Consider the following 22,869-nt stretch of genomic DNA (forward strand, 5'->3'; position numbering starts at 1 on the left):
GCAACAATCTTTCTGAAATTAGATAAGCGTGCTTACGAATTAGGCAAACGGATTCAAAGGTGAATAAGGAAGGAAGTCATAATTTTTAATCTTATAAATAAGTTCCTGCAGTGAGCCCTGCTTTTAAGTGCGAGTAAATATCTAACAGCTCTCTTTTGTAGTTTCGCCCGAATTGAGTCGCACCCCACGTACCCCAGAAGAGAGGGGCATATCGGAGATGCGACTTAATAAGGGCATAATAGACTGTTCAGGAGGTGGATAAGTTCAGTTCTTTGGAAACTGATCGCAGCGCAAAACAGGAGGAGGTTAATTTTTTCGATAAGGCGGCAATATGTAACTCCGATTTCGAGGAATTGCCCACAACAAGCCCTAAGAATTTTACGGATTTTACAGTTTAAAAACATTAAGACTGAGAAGGTTTGAATCGCACCATGATTTAAGAGTGATTAGGTCCCTAGATATAGTCCTATGAAGTGTCGTGATATCAGGGCTGCTCTAAGAGAAACTAGTGTCGTCTGCGAATAGACATATTTTAACAATCATGTCTAGATAGGCGATGTCGTTTATAAACAGAAGAAATAAAATAGGGCCTAGTACTGAGCCTTAGCTTGCAAGATGACATCGTTGTATCAAACCTCACAAGCTGACTTCTGTTGGTAAGGTATGACTTAAACCATGCGAGAGGTGTTCCCTTAAACCGTAGTACTGCAGTCCTTAATATTAATATTAAGGGGTGTATCGTTACGACTATTGATTTTTCAACAGTAATAGCATTTTCTACTCAAAACTTGTCAACTATCAATGTGGAAAATTTTAACGATGCGTTTTCTTATAGGAAATTGAATTTCTTATAAAAAATGTTTTGTTATCAAATTAATGTAAAGCAATCCGTTTCTTTTCAATTGTGACTTAAACATTGATTTATTTTTCCAATTTTACGTTTCGATAAAAGAGCTCTTTTTTCTAAGAAATAAAATACGCATCGCTAAAATTTTCCACTTTGATTATTTTCGAGTTAAAAAATCAAAAGTCGTTCCGATACAACCCTTAATATTATTATAAAGTAAACTTGGCCCAGTCTAACGTACATGTAATACATAAAGTGATTTAATTATTATGTATTGTCTTTAGTAAAAAGTCTGTAATGTAAGCTTCAAATCACATCGTTGAGACAGACAAATAACATTTATTTCAAGAATAGTGCCTGAAATGCTGTTCCATCAGTTGTTTTGTAAACAGAAGCTTTATAATCTCTGAGATGCCTCTTGCTACATTTAAGAGATATCTCTAACGTATCATTTTCATCTTCAACGTTGCTTTTTTCATTTACATCTCTAGCAAATGGAATTTCTCCAATGGTTAGGAAACCCCAGACAGGAACATCTTCATCCACTTGAACAAAGTTAGAAAAATTAGTGGAAACAAGTATATTGTTACATTGGATAATATAGGAAGACTATTGTGGACATTACAATTTTCTAAAAAGAGTAGAATTTCCCATTTTTATTGTTTCATCTCCACGTTTAAAGATAATTGTTCAAAGTTCTGAATGACCCAAGCTTTTATATTAGCGCGTTAAGCAGTGGGGAAGTCCTTAACTTGCTGTGCGAATTAAGCAAACTACAACATTCCACTTCCCCAAAAAACTTTCTTCAAGACAACTCCATTACTTCTTTCAATAAATTTCTTTTTAAACCTCTCTTCGAATGGCCAGACTCTCATTCAGAGTACTTTGAGTAATTTTAAATTTTCTTTTCTTCTCACTTTTAACTTTTTCGATTAACTCTTTTCAGTAATCGTCAAGAATTTATACCTTTTAGGACTCATAATTGAAACCAATTTTGAAACTATATACATTCAAAGAGTGATTGAATCTAAACTAACCAAACAATTGTGAGTGTGTGCCAAACTAATTATTACAATAAAAAGTACGAAGACTAAAATAATACGAGACTGAAGTAGTTTAAGTTTGTCGCATAATGTACTTCTTCTTTCTATGAGTGTTTGCCTATCAATCAGATTACCGAGTCATTTCATTCCGTAGCAACGACTTATTTGTTTGAATAACAAAGTGCTTGAAATTGTATAATTTTTTTTCGAAATATTAAAAGATGTTTTAAGAAGCTCCTGGTATATTCAAATTACAGAGAGGTTCGATATATCACTGGTTTCAATTAACAAAAGTCTACTGTATCTTTTTTTGTGGTACCATAAATTGACCTCCTAAATCATTAAACATGTTCCAAAATTTTTTATTTCTTTTGGTATATCCAAAACAAATTTTTTATTGATATGGTTTTAGAAGAGTTACAAATCTTAAGTAATTAAGGTAAAAAAATAATCCAGCTTTGTTTAACTGAACAAGGTGGGTTATTATTTTTCATTTTTATGTTTACAAATTATTTTCTATTCATGTTTTCATTTATTTCCGTTGCCATATTATGACGAAATATCTAACAATTAATTTTTAAGTATTACTCGTTACTGATTTTATTCATGGATAATACAGAATTATACTATCATGCGTATATCCATGATTTGTAACAATCTTCAATTCTATTGCTTAAACTTTGATTATGACATTGCGATTGTGTCATAATCGATAAAATATTATTGAGAATAACAAATCTACATATGAAAAAGATATAGCTATAGTGATATATGGTTCGACTATAGCCTAACTAAATTTAATGTAGCAAATGCTAGTGGCTACTATAAATTATTAGAATTTATAACACAATGTTTAGGAAAATAATGTAAACGCTTACAGAATTCAACTCTTGCCCAAGTGTTGCATTAACGACTCCCTTTAAAATATACTCTTGGGGAACAGCAGGTTGCAAATCTTTTATTAAATCAAACGCTTCTTTAGTATCGTGATTCCTAAGATAATGTATAACTAAATTTAATCTCGCTTCAGGTACTACATCAACCAACAAGGGAAAAACCTTAAAAAATCACATTTTACCAACTACAAAATATCCAACTAAATATAAATGTGATTGTTGTGGGGTTGTGACAATGAAATACCATAGTGTACTCTTTGTAATATCTATACCAAGCTTTCAATAACTATGTATTCATCATCAGGGACTGAAATTACGGACGAAATATAATGTAATATAAACATTGTACCGATGGTAAATGAGGTGTGTAAAATATATGTACATATATTGGGAAAGCCCAGCATATATCTAACAAAAATACCCAAACTCAAAAAGAGAAGCAATCCAAACTTGTATCGCTTCAAAAACTATTGATATGTACACTCTTGTTCACAACTATTCCGACACCTTAATCTGCTAATACGCCATACAGGCTCTTGCCAAATGCTACAATTACGCTATAACGCCCAAATCCATACCAATAGGAATCATTATTAGCCAAACATAGGAAGTAATTCTCCTTTCTTCTTCTCCCTTCCAACCAAGCCGAAATTATCAGACAGGATGTCGCCAAGGTCCTCCGAACATCAAAACCTCCTCCATCCAACCTAACCTCCAAGGTACGTCAGGCTCTCAAAGTTAGTTATAACGATGTATGTATAACTATATATAGTTCACGATGAAGGTGGAGAGGGAATCATCCCTACCATTCCTTGATGTCATAATAAAAATTGCCTCCACTCGGTTCTTCTCACTCCGTCTATTGCAAACCCACTCACAACAATCGTTTTCTCAACGCTCAATCCCAACATCATCCTGCCCAACTTAACTCTGTCATTGATAGACTCATATCTCGATCCACTTTGTTGACTAACGAATCCAGTCGACCATTTGAAATCAATTTTTTGAAACTAACATTGATTCGGAATGGTATCACTTCCTTATATTAAAGGTGTAACAGACAGAATTTGCAGAATCTTCTAACCCCACGGTATTCGCACAATTTTCAAACCCAATCAGAAACTCTCCCACCCTACCATCAAAGATAAAATATCCAATGAATACCATGGAGTATATGAAATCCCCTGCTCGGATTGCCGCCGTTCCTTGTTTTCTGTCACCAATTACGATATTTCCTGCACACCCTTGCCCAACATCGTATCAATACCGGACACCCAATCGATTTCAATAGAACCAAAACTATCACCCCACTTCGCTACTTCAAGTCCAGAATTATTTGAGAAGCTGTCGAAATAGAGAAACGTCCAAACTGTCTGAACACAAGGGACGATAGCTATAGATTACCGTCAACCTGGAAACACCTTCTTCATCCACTTCTTTCCAACACCATTTCGGCCATTTATATTTTTTGTTTCAGCTTTCCATTTCATTTCAGCTTACAATTATATATATATATATATATATATATATATATATATATATATATATATATATATATATATATATATATATACATATATATATTTCTTTAATTTCTTATTTCTTAGACTTTTTGATATATTATTGCATCTAAATGTTCTTGATTTTAGGTCTCTTCTTTTTAAAATTAGTTTTTTTTGGATAAATTATAAATAAATAATAAATTGACGATAATTGATAAATGAAAAATTGATTTTTAAAAGATAAATTTTGACGTTTCGACTTTCCTTCAAAATATGGACATACTATATATTGATGATATTCCATTGTTTTTTTTTTAAATTTAGGTAATATACTGGGTTAGGTCATTACGAATGTCTTTAAATAGCACAACGCCACAACAATCACATTTATTAGCGATATGGCAAAGATTTTCTTTAAATTCATATATTGTTTCTTACCTGCATAGCACCTTCGCCTTCTCGAAAAACTACCATATTGTGTTTTAATAAGTCGTAACCAAAACCAACATGATTACTTAGATCAATTATGTTTTTTAACTCATTTTCTGCCGCTTTTCCATTATAGAGACGAAATGTATTGCAAGCCTAAAAAAATTTTCCTTTCAAACCAAACTATTTCTCAACCAATGTAAAATTGCCCTCCCAACAACTTTAGTATGGTATATAGTATGAGTATATGTCTTTAAAATTATTGACATTACAAGTATTATATTAAGGAATAATTTTTTGAACTATATTTTTGACAATGTAATAACTTTACATAAAGGATGAAATTAAAAAGAAAAAAATTAACGTAGGTCAAACGCTCTGAAGGTAGTGTAGATTGAATTACCCATAATATTTAATTTATGTTCGATGAGATTTAAATCTGGTGACGAGTTTGGAGGAACTCCATAGATAAAACAATAGGTGGCTTTAGGAAATCGTCAATATCCCAACTATTATGCTGCCTCGAATAAAGTCATTGTCAGGAGTATTATATAGAATTTGTTAAAAGAGATATGAAGAATAATCAGATATAACAAAGTCCATAATATAAATCATAAAACTTCATTAATAAACCATGGAAAACCAAAAAACCATACAAATTTCTTATCTATTTTTGTTATTAATTTGTCTTGATTTTAGGTCTTTTTTGATTATTTTGTAGACTTAAATAGATCGAAACGTCAATGTTTTGCCCATTTTAAAAACTATTTTTCATTCTGAAGAGATCTTACAATTTAGCAACGAAAAACATACATTTAATTAAAAAAATTCAAAAATTCTTGTGTCAGAGTGAAATACGAGATAATGTGAATTTTTAGATTTGGTTGATGTAATTTTTTAAAGGAGCGTACATTATTCCAAATTCGAACTGCTCGCATTTTTCAGCTTCATTACAGTGTAGAAAAAAATGAAAAAAATCGAGTTTTCTTCCATCCTATACACAAAAGGCAAAATAATTACAATTTAATCGAATTCGGATATATTGGATTATTTAACGAAACTTTTGATGTTTTGGCACTAAATGTGAATTTTTTATTTTTATATCATTCTGGGGTATCACTTATTCGGATTAAATTTTAATTTCATAACACTCAAGTTAAAATATTAAATGTTATGAATATTAATACATGTATACAAATCTTTCAGCAGTATCAAAATACATTTTACAGTAGTATATATATATATATATATATATATATATATATATATATATATATATATATATATATATATATTGTTATGGTATTATAATGTGTATTGTTTATTTTTATAAATTTTATTTTAAATAAAATCAGATTTTAATTTGGGCGCCATTAATAATTATTTGAATTTCTTTATTTTATTATGTTATTATTATTTTTTTATTCTCAAGGTATTATATTGTGAGGTCAAATTAAAAAATTTTATTGCGATAAATTGTTATGGTTATAAGGTCAGATTATAATAGTTTTAAGACCGGGTCTGTTCTTTATAATGAATAAAATATTCAAAATATACAATTTCTTAACTAGCTATTACAATTATTTTATTTTACAAACATTCATTCATTCATTCATACTCGTAATTACACTCATAAAACTAAATTATATGGAAATGTGAACTCAAATATTATATACTAAAAGAAATACTCAAACTTATAGAACAGTACCTTAAGTGTTTGTTATGTTGTATTTTTAATTTTATTTTTTTTTTTAAATTGGAAATTGTTACGGCCTTGCAGAATAAACAGATACTCCGCTGTAGTTCCACTCCTGTTCTTTTCCTTTTCACAACTTCTTTATCTTGGAAATTGTCCCTTTGTGAGTATTCTCACTTATTTCACTTTATTTAATTGTTTTCACTAATTTCTTATTACTACACTTATACAATTATTAATTATCAATCCTTTGAATATTTTATGCCTTTTTTATCAAGATTTTAATTTTTTTAAATTTCAATTAAAATTATTTTACTCTTTTTTTTTCTTGCAAAAAAAAATTTCTCTCGTTGTTGATTCTCCTCTTAATTGTTTTGTTTTTCTTTTTTTTTAACCAATGATATTTATTTTAAAAGTTAGTTACTAAATTGTCATTTCTAAATTTTTAAATTATTGTGACTTTATTCAAATAATATTATTCTATAATTTCTTTGTTGTATTTATTTCATTCCTATGTTATTAATTTTATCATTGCAGTTGTCAAAATTTTTATATTTTATCATTTATAACCTTAAAATTTATGTTGGTATGTCACACAAATTTTGGAAGTTGGTGCTCCTGTTTTTATCTGTCAATTTATGGATTAAATTCTTTGATTATACAGGATATATATATATATATATATATATATATATATATATATATATATATATATATATATATATATATCAATTCTCTGTACCATATTATTTTGTTTCGACCAAGAAGCCGATTTCGCTCGTTATTTTTCAAATGTCTGAAAAACTAGCTTCAATCTCGAGCATGGGCACAATATTGAATTGAAATTTACTTAAAGTCATGAGTTTGAATACTTTTCAAATTTATTCATATTATTTAAAAAAATATGAGGTCACTAGGGGCAGACTTATTTTCAGTTTCTCTAATTGTAAGATATTACAGCACAAATATAGTATTTTAAAATTTCATATACTCGTATGAGAATAATCACAAGCAAATCTTGAGGAAATTATTTATTTTCGACATCTTTTTATCTTTTTTATTTCTTTTTATCTGCTCAATTCCAACACATTATTTTCAGTAGTACTTCTCCAATAATTTCAAGGTGTTTCACCGTCGCTGTCATAATTCAAACTTAAATCGCTATCGCTATAGCCAATATTTTGCTCCATTTTAGATCCTCGACCATCTCTGAAAGATTTTTTCTGCACTTTTACTTAGTCTAGTTTGTGGATTTCTTTCTTCTTTGCTTGTTTTCTGTTTTATCACTTCTTTTCTTCCTGGCACAGTAGCTCCAAAATCTGTTCTGATTTTAAAACCTCTCCATACTATAGTTGCTTAAACTGTAGTTGTTTTTTTTTGTGTGTTAAAGTGACTCAACTTTCCAAGTTAACATTTATTTTATTCACTAAGAAATCAATTACACCTCTTCTAGATGTACTACCATTTGTTTCACCCAAAGAAGCGTTGATGCTGGAAATCGTTTGAATCTGATCATCATTTTCCGAACTATTGCTAGTCATAAGTTTCTTGACAGTCGACTTAGTCTTACTAGTCTTCTGGAAATTTTGTTCAGTCGACTGGCAAAGAACATGTACTAAGAAATCCTGATGAACAATAATATCAGCGAGATTTTTTGTCCACAAGACTTTCATAGCAATAGAAAAATCTTTTTTGATATTTTGTTTGGGTGACACCCAAGCATTTCCTCATTTCTGAAAGTAATATTTTTTCCATCCCGTTTTAATAGAACTTAAAACAAAAAATCCAGTGGCTGCAGTCTGCGTGTTAGGTGACTGAGAAAGCACCTTGTACAAATCTAAACCAGCTCCAATACCTCTTAGATGTACAGCATTTTCTTGAAAAATGATATAAGATGGTGAATAATACCACGAATACATTGAAAGACAGGTTTACTTTTTTGTCCAATTACTTTGATTTGGGAGAGGTCTGTACAAAAACCAGACTCATTACAGTTGAAGAAGAGTTCTGTATATTTATCAAATTAATTATTTTTCTTGAAATTTGTTAAAATGGTCAGCTACAACAAATAGATCAGAAGTCTCGAATGTTTTATAGACTTTGAGGTTTTTTTAAGGATAAGCGAGGATGGCACTTCATAAAATTTTTGTACCAATCTTGAGCAAATTTATATAGCTTGAAGGAGGTAGAAATTTTTGACAAATAATTTAAACGAACTATAACAGTTCTTCATCCATGAAATAACCAAAATGGGCTCTCGCCAAAATTAACTGTTCCAATTGAAACTTAATTTCATGTGATAAGGCATTATTTAGATCGGAGCCAAGAATTTCTGATGAAGTTTTTCTTCCATTGATTCGGTTGAATCAATGGAAGGTGGAGGTTTTGACATCTTTTACGGCGGCCCAACGTTTTTTTTCGTATAGGGTTCATCTGGTTGCTTTTTAATATAGTTTCTGACGATCTTTAACTATATATATTTACCTGAAATATAATAAAAACCTTCACAAATATTTATTCTCCATATTATTTTGGGGTAAATGGGGATACGTGGAATAAACATTCCACTCATATTTGCAATAAACGTGAAAAGTAAACACAAGTTCTACATAATGCAATCAAACTAAACTGAAAAATTTCCAATATTTCAGGTAGTTTTAAGGTAACAGTACTTACAGAAATAGCAGACTTAGCTGATAGACCAAATATTTTATAGGTTATATTTTAGTGTCACATGCGTTGAAGCAACCACTTTCTATTGTGTACTTATAGGTTGCTATTATATGGTGGCACATCATAGATGAGTAGTACAGTTGAAATTTCGACAAGGAGTTTTTATTAAATAATTTATTATCGATATTAAATTAAATTAGAGAAGCATCTTTCTTAGTAAAAATATGCTCCAATTGATATCTATTGATATATTTGGGAAAAAATTATAGTAAAAGAAAATTATTAAAATGGTATTTACCTTTAAATTAGTAGCAATGACTGAATCTGGATACCTGTTCAAGTAGATACCAAGTACTTCTTGAGATACATCATAATAATCCAGTTTGTAGTAACATAGTGCCACATAGATATTCAATGCAATGTTTTCTCTGAAAATGAAAGAAGAATCATTATTGAGAATAATTAAAAATTAATTTCATAATTTTTCGCTACTGCATATTTTTAAATCTTATAAATACAGAATTATTTTGAATCAGCGATCCGCCCTGGCATGTCACGGGGATTACATATGACTACATGTTTTGTTTGTCGTAAGATTGTATCGATCTCGTTCAACAAATATGTAATATAATGAACTTCACATAATTCAACGAAAATATTTTTTTATATACAACATCGTCAATTTATAAATAATTACCTACACGTAAAAAGAAAAATATTTTCTTTAGAATTACATGTAGTATCCAGCGACTACAGTTATCGGTATGACAAACGCGTTTGAATTAATGATTTGATTAGCTACAAACTGGTCAATCAAAAGCGAATTGTAGCACAGCACATTGTTATGATGAAGATATAAGTCATTGCCCCATTTTTCCATTTTTCAGTTTTCTTTATTTCAGTACCTCTTCTGTAAAATTCGAAGTTTACAGTTGTTCACCTTTGAATGAACTTCGATCCTCGACAACAATAATAATGACCTGAAGTTGGACTAACATTTTTAAACAATCTTCAAGTTACTATATTATCACCAAAGACTTCAACATTTTTTGAGCTTCTTATTGAGTTGTTTCTGATGCTTATTTTATCAGAATTTCGTCAGACACTGCAAACACGATCTCTCTCAAGCGACTATAGTAGTAGACTGACGAACCGGGTTTTTCTATATCTAATAAAAATTAATTCAGTTTCGTGAATCACTGTATCTATTAGTGAAAATCGCGAGAAAAGACAAACGCGACCTGGAACTTAGTTTTATATGTTGTGATAAACATCACACATCATACATATTAATATTCCATGATATAAGAAAATCCTCTATAAGTTGATAAATATTTCTATTCCCGTCTCCGAACTTTTAAAGGTTAAGGATTAATTTCGGTAACATCAAATATGTTTGACAACCTCAATCATATATAAAAGTATTACATGAAACGAAAGTCTAAACAAAAAAAAAATGAAATTTTTGGAATCTGTTCCTGAAGTCTGAAGAACATAACTTTTAATGATTAGTTTTTATCCTAAAATATCGTTAAGCTTATTGTAACAGAATAAAATTAGCTAATTGAAAAATGAAACCTAGCTATTGAAGAAACAATAGTTAGAAGAAAATCTTATGTCAAATAAGAATTACTACTGAATTTTTTAACTTCTTAAAACTATGTTAATTTATATAGTTTAAACATCATTGAACAAATAACAAGAATAAACATCACATGGTACGTAGAGAATATGAACCATCAAATACCTACTCCTTAATCTAAATCTTTATTAAGTTAAAAACTTGATAACTCAAATTATCCAAAATTTTTATTGTTTTCAACTTATTAAGGTATTATAAAAGCAAAACCACATAATACCTATTTTGGAGAAGCAATCTCTTATAAATATCAATAGCTTCCTGGTAATGAGCTCTTAGATAATGTATGGCAGCTAAACTCAATTGATCTTCCAAAACATCCTGTAACTGCTGATGATTTTCCATTAGAGTAGCCTCATCCCTCAATTTATGCGAAAGATGAAAATTGAGTCTGTTTCTTAAGCCATTTAGTGGAACTTTTTGCAAAAGTTCTTTGGATTCTTCATACATACCTAATAAATCAAAGTATTTGTACAATTATCTTAGTTCTTAAAACTTTGTTATATGTTTTTGCTCATGAGCGCCTTGATAATGACCGAAATCACACACACGCATGCATACACTGATAAATTATCTTGATTTTAAGTCTCTATCAATTAAAATTTCGATCAAAAGCATATAATATTGACATTTCGACTACTTTTCAGTCTTTATCATATTTAGATAGATAAAAGCAATATCTTAATATCCCGATTCCGACATACTAACCAAGCAAAACACTAAGTTCTGAAGAGATACATAACAGTATTATTTACCCAAACCTTTATATAACGGGTGTTCCGGAACTTGATGCAAAAAATTCGGAAGTGAGTAGATGACTGGAAAATATTGCTGTGACAAAAAAAAAGTGAAGAGGGACTCAATCTTGTACAAACCATATGTCTCTGCGAATGTTTAGAAGAATATCACATAACATAGTTGGAAAATCATTTTGGAGAAATTCTAAGTATCGCTCGCCATTCAGGTTATTATCAAAAAAATATGTACCTCCTAAATTATTACCCACTATTTCTGCCCACACATAAATAAAAAATCAATGTTAATTCTTTGTTTCAATTCTACTGTGAGAATTTTCATTTGCCCATAAATGTAAATTATGGGAATTAATAAAGCCATCTCGTGTGAAACCAGCTTCATCAGTAAACAGTACTTTTGCAACAAAAGTATCTTAAAAGCTTGGTATATGCAACACCGGTAAACACAAGGAAAGAAATGATCGATAGAATAAACTTCCATTGTGACTCTATAAGGCAGATTCTTGGAATGCTCTTCCAAGTTTAAAGAAATATCCTTTGTAGACTCTGAAAGTGTGTAGAAGTGCAAGGTGCCCACTTCGAACATTTATATAGTTTTTTTTGTTTTTACTTGATTGTAGGCTAACCAACTAAATTTTTCCTACATTTCAGTTTTCCTTTTGTAAGTAACACAAAGTTAAACAAAAAGTACCTTTTCATTATTATAAGAAAGATAAAAAATATGTATTATTAAAAATGATTGTTATTAATTCTATCTTCTATCTAAGTGAACATTACTAAAAAGTGATATTACATATAAAACTAAAGGAAAACTCTATGGTAATACTATATCATTTAAAGTTTTGTTAATGGTAAAGAAGTCTTTGATATAATGATCATTGTTATATGTAGTTATAAGGTTTTGTCAAATTTCAGTTAACCGAAGAGTAAGAGGTGTGGATAATAATGCAGTTTTATGAATTTTTGGTAAAAAATAGAATTAAGCAGATATAATGTTATAATTTATTAATGTCTCTTTGGTTTCTTTTTAAAATTGTTTTTTTAATAATTTATTACAATTATTAGTTATGAGTTATTATTCTCTGGATAAATCTAAATATTGCTATCTCTCTATTGTAACTGTGATATTATCTTTGTCAGATGGTATGACTGTTAAATTTAGATTTTCTTTTAAAAACCAAATAGTTTTGGACACATTTCAATTTAAAAAAAAAACAAATGAATAGCAACGGAAATCAATAAAAATAAAATAACAGCAATCAGGATAAAACAGAGATAACAGATCTAGTTCACACATTGACAAAATTACTTTTCATCTCTATATGAATTTCATTAGAGAGTCATATAACTTCCATTTTTCAGTACTAAAAAATGGCATATATTGAAAGGTGGGAGAAAAATTTTTTCCATTAAATGTTCAATATGTTTTCAAGATTCTTGAGGACAAATACAATTCAAGAAAATATAATCTAGTCAGTTTCAACATTAGTGTTGACACAGAAATGTGTCAAGAATCCTTGTATTTGTACAAATGTGCTAAATGACTTGTGTAATCAAATCAGGGTATAACAATTGTTATGATATATTTAATGGGAAGGAATAAAAGTGAACAATCAGCTTGGAATTTTTTGTTAGATTGAGGAGTATTGGGGAATAAAAATATAATAGTTTCAGTAATAGGTTAAACTTACCCAGATAAAAAAGGCAACAAGCGGTATTAATCGAATAATTGCCTACTGTATTGGATTTCAGTAAATTCTGATAAATATCAAGTGCTTTCTTGTAATCTCCTCTGTGAAATGCACAAAATGCTAACCACTCTTCAACGATTGGTCTCTTATCTTCAGGAAAATGTTTGAACTTAAAAAAAGGTTCAAATTGAATGAGCAATTGAATAATAAATTGCTTGGATATATTGTTCGGTTTATAGTTAACAGTGTAATATTCAATTTTTCAAACACTACTTACAGTGAAAAATAATACTTTTTATCAAACTTATTTATCAGTCAAATTTGACAAAAAAATTTTTCACACAATTAGCACAGGGTTTAAATAATGCTTGGAAGTCTGCTGATTTGAATGATACATTAAAGTGCATACTAAATAGTAAGAAAATAATTTCATAGTCCTGAAAGCTTAGGGGGAATCACTATGAAAACATAGAAGAAGCATTTCCAGGGCGCAAAAAACAGTTATCTATTTAAAAAAAGTTATTCAAAAAATGACTGAAATATTCAACTGTAGAAAATAGTTTTTAAATGAACATTCAGCTCATGTGTAGCAATATTGTAACAAATTTTTACATGTAGATGGAATACTGTCCTTTCTGCAAATGACCAATTATAAATTAGTGATCAGGGTAATTAACAGACAAGAACATCTTGGTTAACAAGATTAATAATAGTTCATCAATTGTGTGTATTAAAAATTGGGAAATGTTTGATACCCTCGTAAATATTGATAATGGTTTTATTATTTGGCCAATGATATAGGAATTATTCAGTTGAATGAATCAACGATATATATAGTTTCAATATAAGTATTATACTATGTTGATTAAGCATCCATTTGTTTATTCAAATTATTGTTGTACAATATAGTTGTTAGAATTCAAGAATTTGGATTTTCAATTCATTAGCTAGTTTTTTTGTTATTCTTGTAATACTTGTACTCTACCTCCAAATATGTCACTGCACCAGTATAATCTCGTTTTTTTAAATAATCTTCAAACTGTGAAGTACTTTTTGAATTATTTCTCCCAACTTCTTTGTTTGAATCATTATTTGATTGAAGTGCTGGCTTGGACCTACTTAAAATCTAAAAGTAAATAATAGAGAATAATTAGTGAAACTCTAATAAATTTACTACTAACCATGATTTCCTTATATTTTGTGCTCAAAAATTGTCAGGAAGTATATTTTTAATATGTTATGATCATAGGTTACCATGGTGTTCTTTCAGTATGGGAAAAAACAGTAGTTTAACAACATATACATAATTAAATACATGTTACTGATGTTTTTTTTGTACATTTTAGTTAAAGATGGTTTCATTTGATATAAGTCCATAGTTAAAATATTCCCTATTTGAATTTTGAAGATTGAAATTAAATTGAAAATTACCTGTCGAAAACGTCAAATTGCAATTCTTCTTTTATTCCAATTAGGCTATCTAAGACAACAGCTTATATACGTTAAAAGTGCGACCGTGGGGTAAGCAATCGATTTTTTCGTATGTACCCTTGTTATTTTTTTTGTTTATTTTTTTTTCGATAATTAAAGTTGTTTTGTATTGTTTGTTGTTGAAACCAAATATTTTTTGTCTATCTGCAAGTAAGTTATCAAAAAATATAAAACACTTGACTTGTGTCTGTTTTGTGCTTAAATGACGAGAGTTTTTTGTAGTTTTAACTGTTGGAGTGAGTTGGCCCACCACTGTGATAAAATGTGTCTAAATAGTGCTATATTATTTTAACTGTTATGATAAAGATGATTTTTTTAGCAAATATAAATGTATTTAGAAGACAAATAAAATATTTTATTCAACATGCTCCTAAATAATAATATGTAAGTGTTATGATTTTTCATTGAACCCAAGTGTATTTGAACAAACAAACGAAATAAAGTTATACCGAGCATTAATTTGGATACTGGATGCAGCGTCTGATCGTCCAGAAAATTTAAATTCGTGTGTTAGAACTCACTTTTTAGACTCTATTCACCACTTATCTACACTAAGTACAATACTGCATAGTCGAAAAAAACCTACAAAGCCACGTTTCCGGGAGGAAATTTTTCACTTCAAGCTGCAACTCTTTAAGGAGGCCTTTCGCAATAAATCTGCAAATAATGAGTATCAAAACCAACAAACAACTTCACAAAGTAAATGGATATGCACACAGATGTTTACGGAAAAAACATTTGCTTATCCCTCGTCGACCATTTTCTAATGGGTATCAGCTAATTTTAAGAATTCGTTAAATTCACTAATTCATTCAATTATATAAAATAACATTTTCGGTGAATGTAAATTAGTACAATTGTAAAAGACTAACTAGACTATTGGGAGATATTCAAAATTAGTGAAAAAATACCAATATAATTGTACTGACTAAAACTTGGCTAGCAACTTTGACATCATTGATAAATTTTTAGGTTAAGCAAATATGAAGGTGAAAGAGAATATTTGATTTATTTAATTCGTTTGTTGTTATAGTAAGTGAACAATTTTTAAAATGTTGAAAGATATAAAACATATTATTTTGATTTTATCTGGAAAAGGCGGAGTAGGAAAATCAACTGTTAGTACGCAGTTGAGTTTAGCATTGAAAGAAAATGGTTTTAAAGTGAGTCTAGTTCTAATAATTCAAAAGACACAATTTAATTTTTTATTTTTAGGTTGGTTTGTTAGATATAGATTTATGTGGGCCAAGTGTTCCTTATTTATTGCAATTAGAAGGAAAAGATGTACATCAAGTGGAGGAAGGGTAAATTCTGTTTAGTTTAGATTTTTAGACCACAAAAATAAAAACTATAAGTAACTATAGTAGTATCAAATACTAATTTTTTTAATTAATGAACAATTTTAACCATTTAAATCCTAAAAATAAACTCATGTGTTTTAGGTGGGTGCCTGTATATTCTGATGAAGAGCAGAATTTAGCTGTTATGTCCATTGGCTTTCTTTTAAATAATAGAAATAGCTCTGTAGTCTGGAGAGGCCCAAAGAAGACTGCTATGGTAAAACAGTTTTTAACAGATGTTTGCTGGGGAAATCTTGATTACTTGATTATAGATACTCCACCTGGTAATTTTTCATAATCCATTACTTTTTCAGTATTCTCTTGGATTGCATACAAAATTATTTCTATTATTTAAACACACTGTCAAACATTACATCCATTGAAAAAGAAGAAAATTTATATTTCTGTATTAATATGCAAACAAGCAAATATAAGTTGGTTGTATGGAATAATGAAAAAAATAAACTTATTGAAAAAATGGGGAAATCTTTATTATATGTAAAGACTTTTTATCAATTTATGTACAAAAAAAGAATTTTAATTTGCAACTAACAGAAATCTAGTTAGGTTGACCATTTTACCAGACTGCCAAATCTGATGGGTAGATGGATATTGTGTAAAGTTTTTGCACAGAAAATTTGACTGACTTTGTTATATAGATCATATATCTTTGCAGGTAACATCATATTTTGACCGAAGTCCTTATAGTATAAACCACATTTTTGGTTCATAAATCAATATGAGAGAGATAGATCAGAAAGTAATCCATCATTTTTCAAAAAAGTAAATCAACCTAACAATTTCAAGATAACACCAAAGAAATAAATAATTTCATCACCAACAAGTTCAAAACTTATAAGAATTCGAAAAGGAGAAACTACATTGAATATTATTGATATCATCATCATCAAGTCTTTCAATATTTTGGATTATGACTATCACTTTTAGCTCATTAATATCCTTTTTTTATTTTATCTTTATTTTTTATCTTGTCTCTTGGCTGCTTTTCTCATTATTTTCCATTCCAATCCTTTCGGTTCTGGCATTTTGCCCTCCAGTTCTCTATATGTTTTCCTCTATTTCGTTTCTCAAAGTTTTTCTCGGTCTGCCTCTTCTCCTTGGCACATTGCGTTATTATTTTGATCATTTTAGTTGGTTTTCTTCTCATTATATGCGCAGCCCAGTTGATTCTTTGGGCTTCTATGTATCTCACTATATTTTCGTTCCCCAGCTCTTTCTATATTACTCCGTTTTTCATTGCTCTCCTTTCTCTCTGTTATGTTTGGACCTGTTATAGTTCTCTAATGCATTCAGGGGTAAAAAGTAAGGCGAATTCATGTATACTTTCCTATACCTAAACCTTACCATTATCCAGATATTAAATGTTTTCTGTAAATTTTTAGAGATGCAGGTGTGGTCTTAATTTTATTTTGACCCGTTGATACAAGCACTAAGAAATAAAAAAGTATTTTTCTTTATCTTGTCAAATTCTGTAAAAAAATCAAATCAAATTGTATTTACTAATCCTATTCCAACTTTTAGTCGTTTCCCAGATATATGGGGCTTAAAATTATTATTGTATTTTTAACAAGTTTTAATTTTTTATGTAAACTTTTAGTAGGCTTTGTAATAAATGAGACTTGATACTTTGGAAAATCGTTAAAGATATTTGATATATATATATATATATATATATATATATATATATATATATATATATATATCTCGATTGTTGTGGCTATTAAACATATTTTTAAATTTTTTATTAATTAAATTAATTCCTTTTAATTTACAATTAAAAATTCAATATTCTCCTCTTTATAGGTACATCAGATGAACATATAACAGTTATGGAAAATTTAAAAACAGTCAAATGTGACGGTGCCATAATAGTGACAACTCCGCAACAAGTATCAATTGAAGATGTAAGAAAAGAAATAACTTTTTGTAGGAAAACTGGAATCCCCATTATAGGCTTGATTGAAAATATGAGTGGGTAAGTATAAATGACCAGTATTGTGCCCCTATTTTTACAATTAGACTGTCCATCCTCATTCTTTCAAATAGGTGATCATTGATTTTATTTCTCAGGTTTGTGTGTCCACATTGTTCTGACTGCACCAACATCTTCAGCAAAGGAGGTGGGGAATCTTTAGCCGAAATAACAAAAATTCCATTATTGGGGACATTACCAATAGACCCAAAAATTGGACATCTACTTGGAAAATCCTGTGTTAAAGAATTTCCAGACTCGCCGATGTCAAAAGAGTTTAGCAATATCATGAGAAGGTTACAGATGAATAAATGATTATTTAGAATAAGTTGTATGTATTTTAACTCTCCCTTATACCGTCAAAGCCAGATTAAATATAAATACCTTGATATTTAACAATATATATGGTCAGGTGATATGTGCAAATGAGAAAGAGGATCTTTAATGGCTAGAAAACTTACAGAAGAGTTCGAAATATGAGGTCTTCAAATCAATATTACAAAAACACATTATCTATTCATTGCTGAAGAGACCACGGATCAAATAGTTATAATAATTATGTTAATGGATATAAATTTTAAATTATCATTTAAATCACAAACCAATTATGTAAATATGAAAAAATGTATTCCACATAGAAAATAATGTTTTTTAAATGAATCACAATTTCATAAAAATTATTGGAAAGTGCAATTATTACTAAGAACCTGTTTTTATTGTGAAACTGCTCATCTAATAACACTGTAATTATGTACACCTACAGGTCACAATATTAAAAATTTGAACACTCAAATTCTCATTTTGAAAATCTGCCAGCTTTTTATTTTACATAACAAAGATGCATAAAACTTTTCTATTTGGTAGATAGAATTATATTTGAATGTATTAAATTCCCTCTACCCCTCAAAATAAACTTATTCTACTATATTTTTTAATATGAACATCTATGTATTTTTTTTCAAGAGTCTGATCATAAAAAGTAGTTTTAAACATTAATCCCGAACAGGAAAAAACTTGACAACGTAAGACTATGTTTCTATTGGCAAAATCACATTACTAGAAAAATAAAAAGTATGATAACATAATTTTTAAAAATCGAGAATTTGAGGTTTGTCAAAATAATTATATTAGATAAAACTTCGAGAACAAACGAATTTTCAAAATGTATTCTAAAATTTGAAATTTGCGTAAAAAAATTTTCCATAAAAAAACCAATATTTACAACTTTAAATATTTTTCTAATGAACAAGAAAAGATTATAAAACACCTTTATATGTATAATTAAGATTTATTTTCCTTTTCCTGAAAAATTAATGAAATAAAATTTATAAGATACATGTTCAATTTTTTTAATTTTTATTTATATTTTATTACAAAGGTAAAATAAATTAAGGAACAGTAATGAAGTTTTACAATTTTTTATTATCCCATAGTATTAGCCTAATAATATAATAGTCTTATTCTGCACATGTAATAAATTACAAAAATTAAGATAGTAATACTTTGGCCTAGAGTGCATATTTAATGGTCACTCGATATCCCATATTATAAACACGGCAGTTCGCGCCCCAAAAAATGGGCATTGTAAACAGAAATATAGAATATAAATGCAGGCAAAAACAAATTAGAAGCACTTCCTGTGGACAATGGATGGTCCAGATTCATCATATTCTTGTTTGGAAATCCACATCTGTTGGAAGGTGGATAATGATGCCAAGATGGAACCACCAATCCATACGGAATATTTTCTTTCTGGGGGTGCGATGATCTTGATCTTCATTGTGCTTGGGGCCAAGGCAGTGATTTCTTTTTGCATTCTATCGGCAATACCAGGATACATTGTAGTACCTCCTGAGAGTACAGTATTAGCATACAAGTCCTTACGGATATCTACATCACACTTCATGATAGAGTTGTAAGTTGTTTCGTGAATACCACAGGCTTCCATACCCAAAAATGATGGTTGGAAAAGAGCTTCTGGGCAACGGAATCTTTCATTACCAATGGTAATTACTTGACCATCAGGAAGTTCATAACTCTTTTCTAGGGAGCTGGAGCTAGCAGCAGTAGCCATTTCTTGTTCAAAGTCTAAAGCTACATAGCAAAGTTTTTCTTTGATGTCACGAACAATTTCTCTTTCGGCAGTTGTGGTGAATGAATATCCACGTTCAGTCAAGATTTTCATTAGGTAATCAGTCAAGTCTCTACCAGCCAAATCCAAACGGAGGATAGCGTGAGGAAGGGCGTAACCTTCGTAGATTGGGACTGTGTGGGATACACCATCTCCAGAATCCAATACTATACCAGTAGTACGCCCAGAAGCGTACAGTGAAAGTACAGCTTGGATAGCAACATACATTGCTGGGGTGTTGAATGTTTCAAACATGATTTGGGTCATCTTTTCTCTGTTAGCTTTAGGGTTGAGTGGAGCTTCTGTCAAAAGAACAGGATGTTCTTCAGGAGCAACTCTGAGTTCATTGTAGAAAGTGTGATGCCAGATTTTTTCCATATCATCCCAGTTCGTGACTATTCCGTGCTCAATAGGGTATTTTAATGTCAGAATACCTCTTTTACTTTGGGCTTCATCTCCAACATAAGAATCTTTTTGCCCCATGCCTACCATGACTCCCTGATGTCTGGGACGTCCAACAATTGAAGGAAATACAGCTCGGGGTGCATCATCTCCAGCAAAACCGGCTTTGCACATACCGGATCCATTGTCTACAACTAAAGCGGCAACTTCTTCTTCACACATGATGATTGGTTAGTACTGAAAATAAACATCAAAAATTAGTAAATGAGTTATATACCATAAATAATACATATATATTTCACATCTTATTAAAATAAGTTGTCGGTAAAAATTATGTCTGAGCAATGTAATTATAATGATTTATTTATAGAATAAACAAATTTGAATAAAAAGATTACACTTTGTTACTAACAAGTATATTGATTGAAGTTTCAAGATATATGAATGAAATAAAGACGGAATAATCTATGTCAAGAAACCGGTATTTTAACGTCGAACTGTTACATATTCAACAAGATTCTGAATGAAAGATTCTTTGAATTCAAGTTAACGACCCCGCCCGTTTGAATTCATTGATATAATACGGCAGTTACATTTTTAAAAACAACTGGAACTTTACTCCCCAATGATACAAAGAAATAGCACGGCGAACAAATTTTTCTGAATTGTATACACTATCCACTAAAAACTTAATCCAAAAGGTAGAAAAAGCACCGATCACAACTACACCTGAGATTATATTAAAATTGAAATGACTTCCACTTATTTTTGAATAAATTTCAAACACTTACTTTGGTTTCTAGTATAAAATTATAAATTAGTTTAAGAAAAGCACAGCAGACGTAATAGCTGTACTGCACTAAAATATCACAAGACTGGAATGTCTGAATCTTCAGAGATTTCAACCATATATATGATTATTTGCCCCTCCCTGTTAAAAACCGTTTGAGCGCAGTATCAGCGCTAAGTTGAACCAATAGCGAGCAACATTACCATATAAGGCTTTGTATTGCATCGATTTTTACCCTCCCCCCTGAATCATCAATCTGACACACTTCTACGTTTAATTTTGAATAAGAATGGATGACGTTTCATAGAAATCAGAAAAGGATAAAAATACCGGCAAGAGATTGATTACATTTATTCTAAATATTATACTTTAATTGGAAATAACTTTTTACGGGCAGTAATTCAGTTCAATTTGAAGTAGATGATTAATTTTACTTCACACGTGACGGGAGAAACAGGTTATAGATATATACACCGCATTTAAATTTACTCTCCAATAAGCTATTTTTACAACAACCACTTGCTATAGGGTAAAAATAGAATTTGTATGTTGAATTCAATCAAAATTCTAGAAGCTAGCAAGTGCTACGCCTCTTAAGTTGATTTTTAAAAAGATAACTATTTAATAAAATTCTTGATAATTCACACAAATAAAGGTTCAACTGATACTCTTATATCACAATAATTCTAAAATATTTAATTGGAAATATATTGATAAAAATTCTTACCGTTTGCTAAACAGACGTCACAGAACAACAGTGAACAAGTAAGGAATGGAATGAAATGAAGAGATGCCGGTTTGCGATTTCAAGGAAGTGACACTTTGTTCTAAATAATGGGTAAAGCAGGAAGAAAATTCAAATTTTATTTTTCTTCAATTTGATTTCTCTTACTTATGATTAGTGTCAAAATTAACAATGACATATGGTAATCATTTTTTAGTTTCTAGAAATTTGCATTTGTTTAAAAACAGCAAAATATTAAATTATTTTGTTGTCGGCCTCCCCTACCAGTTTATGACATGGACTCGTCCGCCCCACTAGCTTCATTTACGAACGTTACCATATATGGGCATAAAGCTGATAAAGAGTTCTTATTGGTCAGAGTAACGGCGGTTTTGCCCTAACCTAACTTGAAGGTTCGAAAGCAATACACGGTGCGTGGTGAGACTGTTGTGACGTTAATTATCAACAATTTTGATACCGGCCGGTAGAAGTAGATATCGATACTTTTATTTGTTCAATACATAAATTTACAAAGAATTTATTTATTGTATAGGAGAGTTTTAGAACGGTTAATTCAGATTACAGAAAATTATTTTTTTTCCATTTTCGAAATTTTCAGACTGGTTTCATTACATGATCTGGCCTTATTTGTCGACCTTGAAACTTATGTCACATGAGCAGTTAGATGCTGCCTCTAATATTCTAGGAATGTCATACATTACTTTAATAATAAATTTCATTTAATGAATATAGCGTGATTCAGTCTATATAATGTATTAATGGATGAATCATTCTTCATGGATATTTCCAATACTTATTCATTATTC

General features: G+C 29.8%; 3 protein-coding genes across 10 annotated transcripts in view; 1 reads left to right on the forward strand and 2 right to left on the reverse strand.

The window, feature by feature from the left end:
* The window catches only part of LOC130898256 (intraflagellar transport protein 56), a 27,782-nt gene extending 12,158 nt beyond the window's left edge, over positions 1 to 15,624 (reverse strand). The window contains exons 1-9 of one of the 6 annotated variants that reach the window (XM_057807413.1): positions 15,380 to 15,624; positions 15,184 to 15,319; positions 14,603 to 14,806; positions 14,157 to 14,297; positions 13,172 to 13,340; positions 10,946 to 11,177; positions 9,385 to 9,514; positions 4,727 to 4,873; positions 2,769 to 2,948 (exon numbers count right to left, since the gene is read on the reverse strand). In XM_057807413.1, coding sequence (XP_057663396.1) covers positions 2,769 to 2,948; positions 4,727 to 4,873; positions 9,385 to 9,514; positions 10,946 to 11,175 — 687 coding nt within the window. In that variant the 5' untranslated portion in view covers positions 11,176 to 11,177; positions 13,172 to 13,340; positions 14,157 to 14,297; ... (1 more) ...; positions 15,184 to 15,319; positions 15,380 to 15,624. Of the gene's footprint in view, positions 1 to 2,768; positions 2,949 to 4,726; positions 4,874 to 9,384; positions 9,515 to 10,945; positions 11,178 to 13,171; positions 13,341 to 14,156; positions 14,298 to 14,352; positions 14,807 to 15,183 lie in introns of those variants that run through there. The other 5 variants (XM_057807412.1, XM_057807414.1, XM_057807409.1 and 2 more) reach the window with 5 other exon arrangements.
* Positions 14,641 to 19,401, forward strand: LOC130898259 (cytosolic Fe-S cluster assembly factor NUBP2 homolog). 2 transcript variants are annotated; one of them, XM_057807420.1, is made up of 6 exons: positions 14,641 to 14,692; positions 15,635 to 15,825; positions 15,878 to 15,966; positions 16,105 to 16,286; positions 17,827 to 17,998; positions 18,094 to 19,401. In XM_057807420.1, the coding sequence occupies exons 2-6, from the start codon at positions 15,715 to 15,717 to the stop codon at positions 18,308 to 18,310; spliced, it is 771 nt and encodes a 256-aa protein (XP_057663403.1). In that variant the 5' UTR covers positions 14,641 to 14,692; positions 15,635 to 15,714; the 3' UTR covers positions 18,311 to 19,401. The 2 variants fall into 2 exon arrangements, with proteins under 2 accessions (XP_057663403.1, XP_057663402.1); XM_057807419.1 differs by lacking the exon at positions 14,641 to 14,692 and adding an exon at positions 14,919 to 15,046.
* Positions 19,335 to 22,493, reverse strand: LOC130898258 (actin-5C). 2 transcript variants are annotated; one of them, XM_057807418.1, is made up of 2 exons: positions 22,046 to 22,493; positions 19,335 to 20,765 (listed from the first exon to the last, which is right to left on the reverse strand). In XM_057807418.1, exon 2 carries the CDS (start codon positions 20,748 to 20,750, stop codon positions 19,620 to 19,622), a length of 1,131 nt encoding a protein of 376 aa, XP_057663401.1. In that variant the 5' UTR covers positions 20,751 to 20,765; positions 22,046 to 22,493; the 3' UTR covers positions 19,335 to 19,619. The 2 variants fall into 2 exon arrangements, with proteins under 2 accessions (XP_057663401.1, XP_057663398.1); XM_057807415.1 differs by lacking the exon at positions 22,046 to 22,493 and adding an exon at positions 21,320 to 21,990.
* Between the last annotated feature and the right edge of the window lie 376 nt (positions 22,494 to 22,869).

This window comes from Diorhabda carinulata, chromosome 9 (assembly GCF_026250575.1).
Source record: "Diorhabda carinulata isolate Delta chromosome 9, icDioCari1.1, whole genome shotgun sequence".
In the NCBI taxonomy this organism is placed as follows: domain Eukaryota; kingdom Metazoa; phylum Arthropoda; class Insecta; order Coleoptera; family Chrysomelidae; genus Diorhabda; species Diorhabda carinulata.

Excerpts from the sequence above, each read along its gene's own strand:
- LOC130898259 (XM_057807420.1), top strand. The coding sequence starts at position 15,715 with ATGTTGAAAGATATAAAACATATTATTTTGATTTTATCTGGAAAAGGC. Across the intron at positions 15,826-15,877 it reads TGAAAGAAAATGGTTTTAAA|GTTGGTTTGTTAGATATAGA; the intron begins GTGAGTCTAGTT and ends TTTTATTTTTAG. Across the intron at positions 15,967-16,104 it reads GTACATCAAGTGGAGGAAGG|GTGGGTGCCTGTATATTCTG; the intron begins GTAAATTCTGTT and ends CATGTGTTTTAG.
- LOC130898258 (XM_057807418.1), bottom strand. The coding sequence starts at position 20,750 with ATGTGTGAAGAAGAAGTTGCCGCTTTAGTTGTAGACAATGGATCCGGT.